A 19,879-nucleotide genomic window follows, 5' to 3' on the forward strand; every position below is an offset into this window, starting at 1 on the left:
CTTTTCCTCTAAGATGAAGAACACGACAAGGATGCCCACTCTCATCACTTTTATTCAACATAGTATTGGAAGTCCTAATCGGAGCAATTAGGCAAGAAAAAGAAACACAAGACATCCAAATTGGAAAGGAAGAAGTAAAACTGTCACTATTTGTAGATGACACGATATATATGGGAAACCCTAAAGACTCCATCAAAAACTGTTAGAACTAATAAATGAATCCAGTAAAGTCATAAGATACAAAATGAATACACAAAAATCTGTTGCATTTCTATACACTAATAATGAACTATCAGAAAGAGAAATTAAGAACAATCCCATTTACAATTGCATCAAAAAGAATAAAATACCTATGGAATAAATTTAACCAAGGAGGTGAAAGTCCTGTATATTGAAAACTACAACACATGAATGAAAGAAACTGAAGAAGACACAAATAAACAGAAAGATATTCTGTGCTCATGGGTTGGAAGAATTAATATTGTTAAAATGTCCACATTACCCAAAGCAATCTATAGATTCAATGCAATCCCTATCAAAATTCCATTGGCATTTTTCTTAGAAATAGAACAAATAATCCTGAAATTTGTATAGAACCACAAAAGACCTCAAATAGCCAAAGCAATCTTCAGAAAGAAGAACAAAGCTGGAGGCATCACCCTCCCTGATTTCAAACTGTATTACAAAGCTACAGTAATCAAAACAGTATAACATTGGCATAAAACGGACACATAGATCAATGGAACAGAATAGACAGCCCAGAAATAAACCCATGCGTATATGATCAATTAATTTACAACAAAGGAGCCAAGACTATACAATGGGGAAAGGACAGTCTCTTCAACAAATGGTGCTAGGAAGACGGAACAGCCACATGCAAAAGAATGAAACTTGATCAATATCTTACACCAAACACAAAAATTAACTCAAAATGGATTAAAGACTTGAGTGTGAGACCTGAAACCATAAAACTCCTAGAAGAAAACATAGGCAGTAAGCTCCTTAACACAGGTCTTAGCAATGATTTTTGAATCTGATGGCAAAAGGAAAAGCAACAAAAGCAAAAATAAACAAGTGGGACCACATCAAACGAAAAAGCTTCTGCATAGCAAAGGAAACCATCAACAAAATGAAAAGGCAACCTACTGAATGGGAGAAAATATTTGCAGATCATATATCTGATAAGGGGTTAATATCCAAAATATATAGAGAACTCATACCACTCAGTACTAAACAAACAACCCGATTAAAAAATGAGCAGAATATCTGAATACACATTTTTCCAAAGACATACAGATGGCCAACAGGCACATGAAAAGATAGTCAGCATCACTAATCATCAAGGAAATTCAAACAAAAACCACAATGAGACATCACCCCACACCTGTTAGAAGTGCTATTATCAAAAAGACAAGAAATAAGTGTTGGTAAGGATGTGGAGAAAAGGGAACCCATGTGCACTGTTGGTGGGAGTGTAAATTGGTGCAGCCACTATGGAAAACAGTACGGAGGTTCCTCAAAAAATTAAAAATAGAACTACCATATGATCTAGCAATTCCATTTCTGAGTATTTATCTGAAGAAAATGAAAACACTAACTCAAAAAGATATATGCATCCTATGTTCATTGCAGTGTTATTTACAGTAGCCAAGATATGGGAATAACCTAAGTGTCCACTGATGGATGAATGGATAAAGAAAATACATACTGGAATATCATTCAGCCATAAAAAAAAAGAATGACATCTTGCCACTTGCAACAACACAGATGGACCTCGATGGCATTACGCTAAGTGAAATGTCAGACAGAGAAACACAAATACTATATGGTCCCTCTTATATGCAGAATTCAAAAAAACAACTTCACAGATAGAGAGAACAGATTGGGAGTGCCAGAGGTGGGGTGGGGGGTGGGAGAAATAGATGAAGTGAGTCAAAAGGTAAAAAGAAAAATAAAATACACTGTTGTACGTACCAGCACAGATTCCTATACCTACGATAGCTATGTGGTTTTTTTGTATTTTTAAAGACTTTCCTAAGATTCTAGTGCTCAGACAGGGAGGGGAAAGAGACTTAAAAAAAAAAGGAGACTGTTACCTGCCTCCCTTTTTAATTCTTGTTTTGCTGTAATGAATGACCGTAAACCACAAGAGGAGCGGGGCACTGTCCACAGGAACTCTGACTGCTCCTATGAAATGAAGCTACCCTTTTGAACAGCTTCAAAATGAATTGAAAGGCTCCTATTCTCAGAGATCAAATTAAGACACCCCACACGTTTACAATCTGCAAAGCACTTTTTACGTGATAATTGAGGGGGCCTACATTATCTTCTTAGATCTGGACATTCAGAGTGGCAGGCACGTTAGGAATTCTTGCTCCATTTCATAGAAGAGAAGACTGAGGTCACTGCCCAGGGCAACCCAGAAAATAAGTGGCAGAGCAGAGACTAGAGCCCAGCTCTTTCATTCCAGTGTCTTTCCTAATTAACCACACTCAAATAAAAAGCAGTGAGGACTGAGAAGAGAGCGGCTCAGCCGGCTCTTTCGAAACTAATTTATGGCATGCAGCCTGCTTCACTGGCTAGCATCCATAGTGCTTTGCATCATTCACTTGGACGGAAGTCGAGAAATCAGCTGGGTTGTCTTTGGTGCCCCCATCTCTCTCTCTAGGTGATCTCCACCCTTAAGGACCATAGCAACAAACCAGTCTGATTCTCAGATGATAGGACTGGGGCCCAAGAAGCCCCAGTAACAGTTCCAAATCCACACTACAGCCAGGGAGTGGCATTTACGAATTCAAAAAATGCTTACTCTCACACTCATTAGGATGGCTATTATTAAAAAAAAAAAAAGGAAAATAAATGTTGGCGAGTTCAGGAGAAACTGGAACCTTGGTGCATCACTGTAGGATTGTAAAATGGTGCAGCCATTGTGGAAAACAGTTTGGTGGTTCCTCAAAAACTCCATGGCCGAGTGGTTAAGTTCGCGCGCTCCGCTGCAGCGGCCCAGGGTTCGGATCTTGGGTGCGGACATGGCACCGCTAGTCAGGCCACGTTGAGGTGGCATCCCACATCCCACAACTAGAAGGACGTGCAACTAAGATATACAACTGTGTACAGGAGGGGTTTGGGGAGACAAAGCAGGAAAAAAAATAAAAACAAAAGATTGGCAATAGTTGTTAGCCCAGGTGCCAATCTTTAAAAAACAAAACAAAACAAAAAAACTTAAACATAGAATTACCATCTGATCCAGCAATTCCACTCCTAGGTCTACATCCAAAAGAATGGAAAGCAGGGACTCCAGCAGATAGCTGTCCACCCACGTTCACAGCGGCATTATTCACAACAGCCAAAAGGTGGAAGCAACCCAAGTGTCTATCAACACATGAATGGATAAACAAAATGTGGTCTATACATACAACGGAATATTATTCAGCCTTAAAAAGGAAGGAAATTCTGACACATGTTACTACATGGGTGAACCCTGAAAACATTACAGTAAGTGAAATAAGCTAGGCAGAAAAAGGACAAATATTACAGGATTTCACTTATATCAGGGATCTAAACTAGGCAAAGTCATAGAATAGAGGTTAGCGGGGGCTGGGGGAGGAAGGACTGGGGAGTTATTATTTAATGAGTTTCTATTTGGGGTGATGAAAAGTTTGCGGAAGTGGATGGTGGTCATGGGTGTACAGTATCGTGAATGTACTCAATGTCAATGAATTGTACCCTTAAAAATAGTTAAAATGGTAAGTTGTATGTTATGTATACTTTACCAAAATAAAAAATATATACATTTACTGAGCATCGACCACACAGAAGGTTAGGGGAAGCTGCTTCAAGGAGCCTACTGCTTCCAAGAGAGCTGAACCATGTACATCAATCACCCCGATCCTGTGGAGTGTCGGGTGTGGGAAGTGGCCCAACAAGGCAGAGAGGGTGCCCTGGGAGTTTGGAGGGCGCAGGGCTGAGACCAGAATCTTATTCTCCCGTCCCTGGCTGCTGCCGCCCTCTCTCCAGATCCCGGCCCTTCCTCAGCAGGGCCCTCCTGGCCTCAGTGCCTTCACCCCAGGCATGCTCCAAATGAGGGGGATTTCAGGCCGGATGGCCAGGGGTGGGATATTCTGGGGAAGGCAGGAACCTTGCGGGCGTGGAGGGAAGGTGGCTGCCATCTCACCAGAAAGGCAGCCGCCTCCTCGGCTCAGCCGCTCTGGGCTGTGTTTTGAAACGCTGCTGCGGATGTAATGATTCTGGGTGGAGCACGTTCAGGAGCCAAATGAGTTTGTGTGAACAAAAGACTCGGCCCTCGATCTGGACTGTCCAGGGCTCTCGGGGAGTTTCATTTCCTTCCTTGTTCTTACCCTGAAAGGAGCAGCCCCAAGAAAAACCATAGACGTTGAGAAGTGTTTGGACTTGAGATCGGATGATCAGATTTTTAAAAAAGGCTCCCCTGGAAGGGCCTCTAGGAATGAGAAGTATAAAGTTTATAAGGCGTATTATCCTCCCCTCCCTGCGACAGAGTCGGCTTTTGTCCAGAGAGCATCCTCTGGGGAGAAAGACAGACCTGCAGGACGAAGCGTGACCCAGGGAGGGCTGACCTAGAGCCCCGGAGTCTGGGGTCAGGCTTCCAGAACATGAATTGCCCGCGGTCTGGCCTTGGGGCGCCAAGCAGGGAGGGAGACTGCCCAGGCAGGAGAGAAAGATGATGGATCTTCATGTGACCTCGTGCTCCTCACTTTAAAAATAATTCTATAGGTTTAAATAAAAAAGGCCTCGAGAAAAAGCCCTAGGGTCGAAGGTCAGATGATTCCCATTCATGTGAGCAAGTAAATGGAAAGGCTTTCTGAGGGGCGGCCCAGCTCGTTCTAGGGGAATCCACCTGGTGCCTCCGTTTTCTTTGCCTCTCTCATCCTTCGAAAAATAAACACCAGCAGAGGGGCTGAAGAGGAGGCTCTTTAGCAAAAGGCACTTTTGAGAAAGAAGCTGAAGGGCAGCTCCTTGTGGTACCGGGAGGTGAAGTGGGGGACAGGGCAGGGGTGCGGGCCTCCTTGTTCCCCGCAGTGTCACCCTAACATCCACTAACACTCAGAGAGGAAGCCTGTGGCTGGGCTCCACCAAAGGAGGCCTGCCAGGTTAGCGAAACAATAAAAAGGCAAGGAAAAACATCCTGGTTCCGAGGAGGAAGGGGGAGAGCAGAGGGGGGCAGGAAGAGCTGGGCTGGTCCAGCAGCCTGGGCGAGCCTAATGAGATGTGGCCCTGGGCTTTAAACGGCCACTCCACACACCGGCAGCCGACTTTCATCAGGTCTGCGGTTAATTTATTCTACAGACCCGCGTGAAGTGGCCCAGGACTCTAAGGAAATCATAGAAACATCATTCGTCCAGAAAGTTTACAATGTTAGAAAATGTACACAGCGGAATGACGTTGGGGCACAGAGGGCCCCAGGGCCTGGATTGGGGAGGGAAGGGAGCACAGGTGGGGTGTCACCGTGGGCCCACCAGGAGCCCGCCAGGGTGTATCAGTAAATTCTATTTAAAGAGATAAATTGAAAGTTCACTAGTAGGCTTTTAAAATTAAGATTGGGAAACCTGACACTCAATTCAAATACAACCAAAATTTTTTAAATCAGTTGTTTGCCATAGCCAGTTACGAAAAAGATAAAACAGAGGGAGAAGAAAGGAAGGGGGCCAAAAAGAGAAATAAAACAAAAGAGAGAAACTTGTAGAGGCAGGGAGAAATAAAGCTAGGGAGAATTAAGAAAGAAAAGACAGCCAGCAGAGTAGGGTAATTATGATTATCATTATAGCAGCCCAAACGTGTCCCAGTTCATCGTCAGGGCAACCCCCTGAGGTGGGCATCATTCTTGTCCCTGCTTCTTTGATAAGGAAACTGAGGTGTCGAGAGAGTAAGTAAGTTGCCCAAGGTTACACAGCAAATAGCAGAATTGGACCCCAACCCAGGTCTGCCTGACTCCAAAGAAAGTCCAATTTAAAGTCCAAAGAAATAGAGGAAGAACGAAGGATATGAAAGGAAGAAGCAAAACGAAGACAGAAAGCTTCAGAGAAATGGTAACACGTTCTGGAAGGGAAAGCAAGACAGGACAGAGGCAGACCTCCTGGGGGGCCTTCCAGGATGCCTCCCTGAGGACACCTGGATCCAAAGTGCAGTTTCATGACCCAAATGGGGAGATGACATCCTGCCATCATATGTAGCCCACTCTCAGAATGGAGTCACTGTATTGATAGGATTTAGAAGAAGGAAGGAACAGCGGGAGGGAGGATGGGAGGAAAGAGAGGAGGGAAGAGTCCATGGCGATTACATGTGAATAAGAAAAGGCAGCAAGACAAAGATACTTGAGGTTTTGAATGCGTGTCTGAGAGATTAATGGGACCCTAAAAGGAAAGAGAGGTCAGGTTTTGGGGGAGGGAAGGGTGACAAGTCTGCATTTATAACTGTTGTCTGTCGTGTTGAAAGTGAAGCATGAAAAACACATGTGAATGTCTGGCAGGAGGCTGAAGGCAGAGGACTGGATTTCTGGAGAGACGAAAGGAAGTTCTGGGAGTCGCCCCCTCAGAGAAAATGGGTGAAGCCATGCTAAGCTTCCCCTCCAAGCCTCTGATCCTGCAGACCTCCCTAGCTAGAATGCCCTGCTCCCTTCCCTGGGCCTTCTGGCAAAATCTGACTCATTTCTCACGACCAGCTCAGAGGCCACCAATTCCAGGAAGCCTTCCCCAGACAGAACTCTCCCCCTCTTGCTACTGTTTCACCTTGTTATCCAGTTTTAACTTGATCACATTTCTATGTCCCTCATGAGAGACTGTAGCTCATAGGAGGTGCTCAAGAAACGTTCACTGAACTGAGCCGGAGGTAGAAGGCCAAGGGCAGACTGTGAAGAACATCCTATTTGGTGGGAGGGAGAGGTGATGGGAGAGTCATGGCAATGAGAGGCAGCTGTGAGGACAAAGAGATGGAGAACTGAAAAGGGCTGCTGAGATTTCCTAGAATGTCCTCCCTCTTTCTACCTCCTCCGCACCTTTCTACTCATCCTCCCACAACGACCTTCTTCACGAAGGCCCACTCACTTCGTGTAAGGATGATGCCCGACGAGTTCCAAAGGAAGCATTAAGGACTAACACGTACACGGCACACGCCGGTTTACAAAACCTGTCCACGTGGATTAATTCACTTCACCCCTACAACAACACTGTGAAGTGGGCACAACTGGTATTGCCATCTCTACTTTAAAGATATGGAAACAGGCTCAGAGACAAAACGCCCCGTGCCCAAGGTCAGAGTCAGTTCATTGTATTATGACTCAAATTACTTGCTATGTCTACGTTTAAAAGTGCTTTCACGGTCATAATTATATTTGCTCCTCCTCAAAAGCCTTGTTAAGGAAGCAGGTTAAATATTATTACCTCCATTTTTAGCGTGAGAAGAGTAAGACCCAGAAATATTAGGCAGCTGCCCAATGCCACAGAGCTAGAAAGTGAAGGGGTTAAGATCAAAAGCCCTCTGACCCCATCAGAGCTCTTGAGCCACCACTGGCATCTCTCTTTCCTAACTCTGCCAGCGGCTACAGATAGCGGCACTCCGTGACCACAAGGCATGACTACACCATAAATAATTCCTAACAAACCACAAGAATTCACCTACCCAATGAGTATGATTCTCTTCAAAGAGGTCTCATTAAGACCATACTTATTCTAACAAGGCTGTTATTGCTCAAGCTGTTTTCTAAAATTCTCTAATTTTCAATAGAGCCTGCAGAACATTCTCTTGAGTTTCCTGAATAATGACAAATTTTCATTCGTTAATAATGGGTTTGGATGAATTTGAAACAGACAAAAATTCAAAGCCCAATCTAGTGATTGATGCAGAAGATAGAGAGGGGTGACCCCACTTTGGATCCAGGAGGAGGTTTAACTGCAAAAAAAAAAAAAAAAAACCCACCAGTGCGTTGCTTGTGGCCCGCACACCAGCTCTGAAGGTGGCTCTCAACTCCTTCAGACACTTTTGAGGCATGTGTCAACAACCTCCAGAGGTTCTGAGCTGAAGAAGAAAACTCACTGGCCACAGATGTCCAAGTATGATTGATTTTTAAAGGCTTATTATTTGGAGTCACACCTCACACACAGTTCTTACTGAATCCTAATTGCTTTATGTGTGTTAATCTGGTCTCCTTAGATGATTACAGGTGAGAGCTGTGGCACTTAGTTTTTCTGACTTCAGATCTTCAAATCTTGTTCTTTCCTCTCTGCATCTGAAGCTAAGGATGGAGAGTTCTAAAAATACCAAGGGGAAAGGTTGGCACCTCCAAGGTGAGGGAGGACCAGGTAACAGAGGTCCTTGGAAGGTGACATAAGCCCTTTGAATTCAGAATTTGTCCCCTATGCAATAAGCCTGGAGGGAAGGGGGTGTTGTCATCAATACAATGGTCAGTATAAACAGGCATTGGTTTCAGGAGCATCGTCATGGCCAGCATTTACAGAGCTCTCCTGCCAGGCACAGAGCAATCTGCTTTACAGGGGATACATGACACTATATTCCCCGAGCAGGGGCCTATTATAGCCCACTTGACAGATAAGAAACTGAAGGCAAAGAGAGGCTGAATAGCGTACCAATGCCCCACAGCTGGACTCCTGGGGTTTGAACTGAGGCTGTGTGACCCCCAAGCCAGGAACTGCCCAGGTCTGTGACTGCAAAGCCAGCAGGGCTCTCATCCACATCCTGTCAAAAGATGATCCCAGAAAAAGTCTCACCACATGGCAGCAGCAAACATCCTGGTGGCCCCAGGGCCTACAGGAATGAAACTCGTCCCCAAGTAGAAGCTGTTTCCATCTCCGCCTACTGGCCAGGGAAGGAAAATGGAGTGGTTTTCAATACTAGCCTAACATGCAATAATCACTGGTCACGACCTTGCACAAAAACCAAAAAGTCCACCAGATTACAACCAGGCGTCTCTCCTTGTATGCTCACTCCTCCTGCCTCCAATGTGACTGTTTCAGGTCAGACTGCCCGGGATGGCATGGGGTCAGCTGGAGAGCTTGACCTTGGCCTCTGCCCTCTTCTCATCACCTGTCTTCCTCCCTGGTCTTCTTCTCCCAACTTATCCAAGACACTGAGCAGAGACTTGTCAAACTTACCAAATCCGTCTCCTTGCCTCCAGCAGCCTGACTCCCTCCCAGCGCAGAGAGGTGGGGGCTGCTGTTATTCAGGATCTCCAGGGGGGTCAGTCCCTCCTTTCAAGCCCCACCCCACCCCCGACAACACAGGAACAGGGAACAGAGGCTTGCCTGCCCGCCACACCGTCTGACCTGCAAGCCTTCTTCAAACACTGCGACATGACGGGAAAGCACCATGAAGTTCAAGTACCCCCAAACTAAAATACAGTGCAAAATGAACGCATCCATTTTGAACAGCCTCTGTAGACTTAGCAGACGGTCTAGCCAGCTCTTTAAGAGGTCTTCTAACAGGAGCCCTAGATCACGTGGTGGTGTGGGCGCGGCGGCAGCACCACCTGGGCAGCGGGCAGCCACAGGCAGGACAGATGCTCCCTGGGCCGAGCGGCTGCACTAGGTGTTAGGGAACAAAGAAGGATAAAAACTAGTGCTTCTTCTCAAGGAGCTGGAGGTCTACAGGGGAACAGGCAGAGCTACCGTGAGGCCCTGTCCTCGTCCCTCACACAGATCCTGAGCTAAAAAGCCAGGTGTTGAGTCTCCTTACACTGAGCCAGCCTCAGGGAAGGCAGGAGGCGTTCAGAGGTGAAAGACGGGCACTCTCAGAAACGGAGCTCTTAGCATGGGATGGACCAACCCATCATTTCATGGAGGTCAGAGGGGGAAGCAATCTGCCCGAAGTCCCTCTGTGACTAAGTGGCAGAGCCAGAACTTGAAGCCAGACCTTCTGGATGGGCGTTCACCTCTAACCACTCCAGGTGACTGGAGCACCATTTCCACCAACTATCACTCTAACCGTCATGATGATGGTTGTGAAACTGCTTCACTGGTTTCAAGAACCTTTCCAAGAATACCTATGTCTGTGAGTGGCAGCCACCCCATCACTTGGGTGGGAGCGTCTGGATTTGTCAGATAATCTCCCAATCTAAAGTGATCTCGCATCTTGCATCATGCCCTGAGCAAAGAGACGGAAAGTTTCTGAGCACAGAGTGAAATTTACTGACTCTGGCTGGAAATCAACCAGGGTCGATGAGGCAAAAGGGAGGGAGCCCCAGAACTAAATGGAGAGCCTTCTTTTTCCTCCTTGTTTTGGAAATAAGCCTTTCTATCATATAATGAATAACAATGGATCTTTTAAGGTTTGTTCTAACCCTGAGAGTCTAGGATGCTCTGAACATATTCCCAAATGTTCTTATAGACCCAAAACAAAAATCTAATTTTGCTCAGTACGCCACAACTTAAAGGATCAATTATTGCCAATGAAATGGCTCTAATTTAGAAAGATAGAAGGTCCCTGTGGCATTCTCTTGCCCCATCCCGCATCTGCATTCCAGTTCCTTCTAAAATACTTCTGTTTCCCTTCTGCCTGCTCACTTTGCCAGAGCACTCTGCTCGGTCGCCTCCCTGCCCAGACGTAGTCATTCTCGACACAACCACAGTGGAGAGCGCACCTGACTGCTCTGGAGGAACCCACGACCTCAGCAGTGGCCACCAAGCTTCCTGCTCATCAGACACCCTGCAAAGTCAGTCACTCACAGAAGTATCCTCTCTTCAACCTGTCTCAGACCAGAGGCTAAGGTGGAGCTCCAGAAGCTTCCGGAAATGGGGTTAGCAAAGAGATGCTGTGATTGACCACTCCCCCCGCCCAACAACACCCAGAACACACACCCTATCAAAAGATATCTGGGTGAAAAAGAAAGGTAGGAGGGGGTGCTTTGTTTTCAACAAAATGCCTGGTGACAAACAGGGTATGGTGAGTCGACAAAATTGTACAGTGCTGGTGAAAGTATAATTTGGCACAATTCTAAGGGACTATTTGGTAGTATTGTGAAGAATTTTAAAATTTTCCACATCCAGGAATTAACACTAAGCAAATAATCAGAGACAAATACAACAACTGATGCACGAAGATGTTTCTCCAGCATTATTTATTATAGTGAAAAAGTGGAAATAATCTATATATCAAATAAAGAAATAGCCAAAAAATATATATATGGTATAATGGAACAGTATTCTCGATATTCATATGGATATACACGTGGATTGGAGATATACATATATATATATATATACATATATATATCTCCTATATATTACATATATTTTATATTATATAAAATAAATTTTATATTCCATATAAATAAGAAACAATAACAATTGCTAAGTTTTCAATATACTTCTAGTAGTTGGAATATAGGTGATATTTTATTTGTTGCTTTGACTTTTCTATAACTTCTAAATTGTGTACGAGAAGCACATAAGACTTTCATAATTTTAAAAAATGTTATAATTTTTAAAAAGCCAAGATGACATGCAGCTTGGAAATACCACAAGGCTAGCACTTCATCCTGAGCCTGAGTCAGAATGTCAGCTCAAGGCCTCAGTGCTGACTGATGGCAAGCCAGGCTTCTGTGGGCAGAGCATCCCTGGTCTGGCGGGGGAAGCAAACGTCAGAGAGGACGGGCCTCCTGCGTGAGGAGGGAGAAGCATCCTTATCCTCTGACAGCTCCTAGGCCAAGTGGGGAAGCAGGAACACAGTAAGCAAAAGGTGAACATTCCAGAGATGTATGTCCTAATCCTTGATTCCAGATCCTCCTGCCACAGCAGCACCCCAGCCCAGACACCCTGGACCAAACTCCACACCAGAGAGAGGATGCAGGCCTCTCTGCACCAATGGCAGCCCCTCTGCCTTCTCCCTCACCCAGAGAAGAAGAGTGTCCAGTCCATGGTCCTACTGCAGTGGGGGTAAAGTACGAGGAAGGTATTGGCTAGTTAACCCCATGTTTTGATGATCCAAGAACGTGAGGGCAGCTCAGTCAGAGAGGTTGCTATAAACATACATTCCTCTTTCCATCTCCGATTTTTGTATCTGGACCCATTTTCCCCTTTCGCAAGCATTTATTCAACAAATACCACGAGTGCTCACCATATTTCAGGCAACGAACTAGCCCTGGCTTCCCACCTTCACTTCCTCTTGTCTTCCCACAGTCTACTCTCCACCTCACTCCTCTGCTAAAATCCCTCCACAGCACCTGGAAGAAAACTGACCTCCTTAGGGAAGTCCTCATGGCCCTCCGTGAGCTGCCCACTATAGCATTCCTTCTCTTCAGTCATGAAACGTGGACGCTCTGTCTGGCCTTAGGGTATTTGCACTTGCTGTTCCCCCTGCCTGGAAGGCTGGTTCCACTATAGGCAGGGGGCCACCAGGCAGCTAGTCTCCGAGACAGGAAGGCGTTGGGCATGTGTAAACAACCGTCTAGTGTGGTTAGAAGTTGGGAGTGGACCACGAAGAGGCCAGAGAGCCAGCAGGGTCAGATCCTGCAGACCCCGTATTCCGGCACGGAGTCTGAATTTTATTCTAAGCACAATGCAAAGCCCTTGGAGGGTTTTCAGCCCCAGAGTGAGCTGACCTGAATTACATTTTAAGAAGATCACTCTGGCGTCTGTGAGCTCAGATTAGAGGGGGAGCACGAGCAGACACGGGGCAACAGAAAAGACCCGCGGAGTCCAAGAGGGCAGATTCGTGATATACTCTGGAAACAGAATCAGCTGGAGTCGCCAAAAAAAAAAAGGTGTAGAAGGTGAGGAAAGGGAAAGGAATGGAGGGTGGCTTCTAGGCTTCTCATTTAAGTAATGAGGTGGATCATGTTGCCAATTCCCGACAGGGGAAGAGTCAGGAGTCCTAACAAGCGTAGGGGGTGGCAGTCGAGGGTTCTGGTTCTCTCTGATTTCCCTCTTGTGTGTCACTGTTAAACTTTGCCCACAGAGGTCAGCATCTCCCACGTAGCACCCAAGCTTCTTCCTGCACTCTCAAAGAGTCCCTAAACTTCTCAGAATCAAATCCAATGGCCTTTCCTGGGTTCATTCTCCCCATCTTCCCCCCCCTTTTTTTTTTGAGGAAGATTAGCCCTGAGCTAACTGCTACCAATCCTCCTCTTTGCTGAGGAAGACTGGCCCTGAGCTAACATCCGTGCCCATCTTCCTCTACCTTACATGCAGGACACCTGCCACAGCATGGCTTGCCAAGTGGTGCCACATCTGCACCGAGGATCCGAACCTGCGAACCCCCAGCACCCAAGTGGAATGTGGGCGCTTAACCACTGTGCCCCAGGGCTGGCCCCTCCCCATCTCCCTTTTAACTTGCACAGTACCCGGATGAGAGCACAGGTCCCCGCTGATACACGTTAACTCACGGGGACCTTCACAGACCATCGCATTTTATGCATAAACTGTGCTCTATATTCAAGTCATCTGCCAACCGTGGCCAGCCCCCTAACTGCCCAGCCTGCACTGCGCCTTCAGGCCGGGCTGGCTCCTTGGCTGGTGCGCCTCCTGCCCCACCGTCTACACTGGGTGTTCAGAGTGGCTTCCTCTTCTCCCGTGGCTTCAGCTGCTATTGACGTTCACCCCTGCAGGCTGAAGCTGGTCTTGACTTCTCCCTAGTTCAGTTCCACATTCTCCGCGGTCTGCAGAATACTTCCACTGGGACGTGCTGCAGTGTTTACAGCGACAGCGCCTACCACCGAAGCAGCCTCTTCACCGGCAAACCAGTCCCTCTCCCTTCTCCCCTGTCATCCCCACAGCCAGGCCGGCAACGTCCTCCCGCCTTACTCCTTTAAACAGCCCTGGCAGTGCTCCCTTTCCATTTCCACAACCCCCATTCTAGCCCATGCCCTGTTTTCCGCCTTTTCCTCCCAATGCATGGATGCAATGCCTGCCAGCGCTCTGATATTTCTGAAATAACTACCAGGCTGCAGTAAGGGCAGATCTGCACGTGGTTCATCCATGAGGCCCCGGCACCAAGAACAAATGAACACTGAACAAGCAAACTGATGCCTCCTCAAACCATCAGGGGCTCCTGTGTGCAGATGCGACCAGAACAAACGCCTTACACAGGCCTCGAAATCCCTCCACGACCTGCCCCAATCCTCTTTCCAGTCTTGACTTCCATGACTCCAGTTACTCTGGAGCCTAGACTAGTGTGCCGAGTCCTCTCCCCCAGCCTGCCTGGCTGTTGACCACCTCCGTTTAAAAAGTCTCGAGCTTTTCAGTATTTGGGATTTTGTTGATGTCAGTACCCTCCCCACCTCTCTGCCTATCCACGTCCTAGTCAGCTCCTTCCTTCTCCCTGCAGTCTCCCCGGACTACGGGCACCCAGCTTCTCTCCACCTCTGCACGCTGCAGCCCATCTCCATCCAGACCATTTCTTAGGTCGACATGACCTTCTCATGACATTTTTTCAGTGATAAATCACTAAGGCATCATTATTTCACTTTTTGCAGTTTTGATGTTTGTGCTCCAACGAGACGGCATGTTCCCTGGGGGCATCCCAGACGTGCCCCGCAACCTCGGTTATCACCTGGCACAGCTCCTCACACCTAGAAAGGGCTCTGCAAATATTTCCTAATTTACAAATCAGTCAAACGAGACACCGACTGAGACATCTGCCACACTCCAGCCAAAGAAGAGGGAAAAGACAGGACAGAAATATCTTTGTTTTTGTCTACACAAGATGAATGTGAGCGGGTAGAACAGGACATAGATGTTAAAAAGAAAACAACTTTCCAGAATCTGAATGGGGTACCATTGAATCTCTCCTCCTACTGAATAGTTATTCATAACAACTGCCTCATAATATCAGCCATGTCCCCAGGAGACAGCCCATTAAGAATGTCACCAACACATTTCAGTTTCGTTGATAATTAATGTGGCTACCTCTGTCATCAATAACCTATGGATTGGCATATAAATAGGATATAATTCACAACTGCTATATAAAATACCATTTTATACATGTGTGAAGACTTGTGCTCTTGTCTTCTTCTTTTACATCTGTGCTTTGCAGGTTGTCCCATTACCACTGCCATGTCTTCATCCTGTCCCTCATCCCAATCCTAGTCCCTAAAAAAGGACAAAAGCAAGGGATCAAGGAAGAAAGGAAGATCAACGATGAGGTGGAGAGAATCTTAGGGATCTAGAACAACTCTCGCCTCATTTTGCAGATGAGAAAAATGAGGTTGCAGGGCCGGCCCCGTGGTGTACTGGTTAAGTTCAACGCGCTCCACTTCGGCGGCCCAGGTTCACGGGTTCGGATCCCGGGCACGGACATACACCACTTGTCAGCCACACTGTAGCGGCAACCCACATACAAAACAGAGGAACACTGGCACAGATGTTAGCTCAGGGACAATCTTCCTCAAGCAAAAAAAGAAGAAGATTGGCAGTAGATGTTAGCTCAGGGTAAATCTTCCTCACAAAAAAATGAAAATAAAAAAAAATTTTTGAATGAGGATGCGTGATATTGTGGAAAGAGCAAATGAATTTGGGCAAAATCGACTTAAATTCTGCCTCCTCCATTTGCTGTGTCATCTAACCTCGCCAGGCTTCAGTTTCCACGACTGCAAAGGAGAAATAACACCACTCACGGGACTATCTTGAGGGTTAAATGGGATGAGGAATTCGAAAGCGCCAATGACACAACAGGCGCTCAAAGGCTACAAGACCAGAGAGGGATCCAAACTAATGTCCTTCCCTGCTGCTTTCCTAGGATTCTTAGAAGGGAGGGCCATTTGAAACACCCAAAACTTCCCATTCACAAGAAGGGGGCTGGTGGCAAAGGGAAGCCACTGAAGGAGGCAATAAGTGGCCAAGGAAACTGCAACTGCCATCTGCTCTTTGCTTGCTTTCTGAGCATGTCTGTGACAAGTCAACTCCAAGAACACTGTCTGCAGCCAGCTGGGCAGGGCTGCTGGCAGGCAGAGGGGATCACTGGGAGGGCAAAGGCTCCGTCCCCACTCTCCAGGACTCAGCAGGCAGTAACCGCCCAGCTGGGCATCACACACCTTTCATTCTCCCTACCCACACCATTCAGTTCTCGGGCAGAAAATACCAGTTCAGCCTTTGCACAACCCATCGAAGGAAGCAATAAAAGGGTTCTTGCAAGGTAAAAGGATGTGGCTTTTAAACACCCACGCACACACCATGGAGAGTCCCTCTCCCCACATCCCTCCTTCTATTTGGGGTACCCTCCATCAAAGCAAGAGGGCTTCTCAGGAATCCCCACCCCCACCACCCCCAGCCTCAGGCAGGAAAGAGGCGACACACTCCTGGAGGAAAGCCCCTCTGCCTTCCCTGTGGGGCTGCCTCCTGCCCAGCCCAGGTCCTCCCTGCACAGGGCAACGGCTGTCCCAGGCTAAAGCTAAATGATGAAGTTGGCCCACACAGTTGCAGCAATTCTGGGCACAGCTATGTAACAGCCCAGAAGGGGCTGGGCTCCCAGCGCTTCCCTTCCTCTAGGGAGCTGCATTTTTCTAAGATTATTATTCCTTGGGCCAGCTGCTCAGCCACTCAGCGTCATTTCCCCTTTGGGTGGGAAAGTTCTTTCCTTCTGCATTGATTTTCATTATGACTTGAGCCTTTCTTTCCCCTCTCATCTGCAGGTCTCACAATTAAAGCACAGCCGATGGATCTCAAAAATCAAGGTGGATAAACTGAAGCACTCAGCTTAGAACTGTGGCTCAGAAGCCCTGAAATGTTTAAAGCACGGGCGCACACGCGCGCGCACACACACACACACCCCACAAGAAAAAGAAAACCTCCAGGACTCAGCATGCTGTCTCTTCCACTGGCTGAAACACCAGCAACAGACTTCAGCTGACCAGCCAGCAGGGTGATAGGTGGGCACAAAACTTTCACTATGGCTACAAAAATGGGGGGCTGGTGTCCAGGGACTTGCAGCCTAATGCAGGCAAACAGCCCACAGATGGAATACAAGCACGCTTACTCAACAGTAAGAACCTTCAACTCTGCCAAGAGGAAAAGGGCTAGAAATGGCCCCAGGGGAGAAAAGGACATCTCTGGTCCCTGCTGTTGACACCTGTGTGTTTGGAAGCCCTAGCTATGAGGACTGGCACTGACCACCAGCTTCCCCAAAGCAGAAGAGGTGGCAGGCAGTGTCCCCATCCATCAGATGAAGCACATTATTTGTAAGACTCAGGGCTCATTGCCCGCAGGAGCGAGCACATCCCCAAAGACAAAAACAGTGGTGCAGAGCCTGGATGGCCACCTGTCAGGGGTTCAGAGAGGGCAGATGTCCACGTGGGACGCAGTGTGGACCAGAGGGCCGGCCTCTGGATGCCCTTTCAGAGTTGAAATGTTGCTGCCTTAGGAAATAACCGATTGTACCTTGTGATACATAGTGGCCAATCAAAGCAGACCCAAAGAAAATTCTCAGAGGTTATTAGGAAACTGGGACTCATTGAAATCCCTTAATGCTGGCTTTCTTGTTAGTTGTTTCTTTTTCCCCCAAGTGACAATGTTTGAGCCACCACCAGAAAACAAGCACAGGTTATGCCTGGATCCTCAGCCATGTGAGTAGCTTCTAGGAGTTTTCAACAAGTCATCAATTTCCTCTCTTCTAATCTCACCTCTCTAACATCCCACCTGAGATCCAGCCTTCACTCAACTGGAGAGCATATGCTCCTTGGGCACCAGGAGAGACCCTCCGGGTAAGAGAAGTTTTGGGCTCCGGCTCCTGCCTACCTGTTCCCTGGGACTCTCACACGACTCCTCCAGAGCCCCATGCACCTGAAGCCCCCAGCGCTCCATCCTCCCCAAATGAATCAAACTGGGAGGGTTGCAAAGCCGAGACTAGTAGGATTACCTGCACACCTGTGAGGAAGCGTGCGTCACTTACAGCAGAGGGGGGTCCTGACTAGCAATACTTACCTGCTGAGTCCCCTAAGCCAGTTGCCTCCACTGTCGCTGTCTCTGTCACACCCAGCTCTCTGTGATGTGTGGGGATTCCCAGCCATAAGGGAAGGAAGGAGACTCACGCACCAGCATCAGCCAGCGCCCTCGAAAGTCAGCATCCCTCCCCGCCAGCCCCTAACAAGATCAGGGCGCCACAGCTAAGAAAGCCTGACAACCAGCCAGAGAAAGCTGCCTTCAGTTCCCGGGTGTCCCTTCTGAAGTGGCCTTAATCCCCTGCACTCCACTTTCCATTTAGAAAACTCACAAAACCCCACACAGTTCCTTAGTTATTTTTCTAGTGAGAGAAAGCCAGGAAATGTTCGCTTTTATATTCTTGATTCCTTCCCGTGGAACTTAAAACAATGCACGTCGTAAGTCATCTACAGTCAGTGACTGCGGGTGTGTCTGGGGTCTTCGGAAGCTTCTTTCTCCTCTCCTTTCCCTTACTGTTCCTCAGTTTCTCAATCTTGCACCAGTGATTTAGAAACTCACAAGGACAAGGCATTTCGCAATGAAGGGAATACCAGTGAATACAGAGTTGAGTTTTCACTGAAGGATCTGATTATTTCTTTTTAAAACTTTTTTCTTATTTAATTAGAGAAAGCACCACTAGGTTCAATGAGGCAAGCTAACTGCTATACCAGAAAGTTTGTGCGACGTGAGGAACTTAAAGGATGCGTCCACTAGGAAGATGCAATCTTCTCAAGCTCCCCATCTAAACTCCAAATCAATACGTGGTGTTGCAAGCAACCTCGCTTGTCCGGGGCCACCCTGAAAGAGCGCATGCCCGTGTCACTCACAGGAAGGCAGTGGCTAACACCACCACGTTGCTGACTTTGTTCAAAGCTCTTTTCACTTATTTTTACTTTCATTTTGTCACATCATCACTAGGAGGCTAGGAGGAATAACGATCATCACTTCCATTTCACAGATGGACAAACCGAGATCAAAAGAGGTGACATTCCCAAGTCACAGTGGGTATTATGGATGGAATTCCACTCAGTCCTTAGCATTTCTTCCAGACCTAAAGAAGGAACTGGATAAAAAAAGTCCAGAGGAGAGAGCACAGGTCCCCCTCTGAGCGGGACAGGCAGTGGCTATTATGCAGCAGCAACTCTCTGGGAAACGAAAGAGGAGAAAAAGGCTCAGGGACAGTCCTGTGTCCGCGTTTGCCTGCCTCGAAGGAGTTCGACCTTGCGACCCTCACCCTACCACGTCGCCCCAGTCCGTGCTTTTCGAGTGAACCAGTAGTGTTTTGTTTCCCACCACATCCTTTGTCCTGTACAACCTCCTGAGGGTTGAGAACCCTTTAGAAATCAGTTATTTATATTTGAAAGTCAGCCTCTGTACCCAGAGAGGCCATTTCTCTATCTATAGGAAAAGAATGGAATTGGGGAAAGGTCGGGCCGGATGTGATCACCTCCGAGATGGGAGAGGCGCTTTGGAGGCTCTGGGGGTTTTTTTCTTTCCTTTTTTTTTTAAAGGGAGATGTGCGGGGAGGGGCGGCGTACACGACGGGAGCTAAGTTTTCTTCCAAGGGTTGGGGGCAGAACAGAACAGTCACACCACCCGGTCCGGCCACGAGGGAAAGCGTGTAGGAAACCCACTCTCCCCGCCCGCCCGCCGGCGCGCTGCCCCCGCTCCAGCCCCCGGGGCCCCACCGCGCGGCACGGTGCGCGGAGCCCCGGCCGGCCGGGGTCGAGCCGCGCGCGGGGGCCTAGGGCGGGGAGGCGGCGCCCGGGGCCCGGCTACACTCACCCGCGCTCGCGCCTGAGGGGGCCGGGCCCGAGGGTCCCCGCCGTGTCGCGGCGTCCTGCCCCGGGTCCGGCCGGCGGGGGCCGGGCGGCGGCTCGCGCTCGGGGCCCGCATCGGGCGTCCCCTGCAGCCCCGCGCCGGCGAGGGGAGTCCCGCTCGGCGCGCCGGGGGCCGGGGCGGCGGGCGGCAGCAGCAGC

The 19,879-nt window shown here is 48.0% G+C and overlaps 1 protein-coding gene across 1 annotated transcript in view; it reads right to left on the minus strand.

The window, feature by feature from the left end:
* Positions 1-19,878, minus strand: part of HEG1 (heart development protein with EGF like domains 1) — a gene marked incomplete at its 5' end in the record, with an annotated part of 85,416 nt that extends 65,538 nt beyond the window's left edge. The window contains one exon of the mRNA XM_046658814.1: positions 19,686-19,878. Within this exon, the coding sequence (XP_046514770.1) occupies positions 19,686-19,878 (193 nt within the window). The remainder of the gene's footprint in view (positions 1-19,685) is intronic.
* Position 19,879: the final 1 nt, after the last annotated feature.

The sequence above is a fragment of the Equus quagga genome, chromosome 4 (assembly GCF_021613505.1).
Source record: "Equus quagga isolate Etosha38 chromosome 4, UCLA_HA_Equagga_1.0, whole genome shotgun sequence".
In the NCBI taxonomy this organism is placed as follows: Eukaryota; Metazoa; Chordata; class Mammalia; order Perissodactyla; family Equidae; genus Equus; species Equus quagga.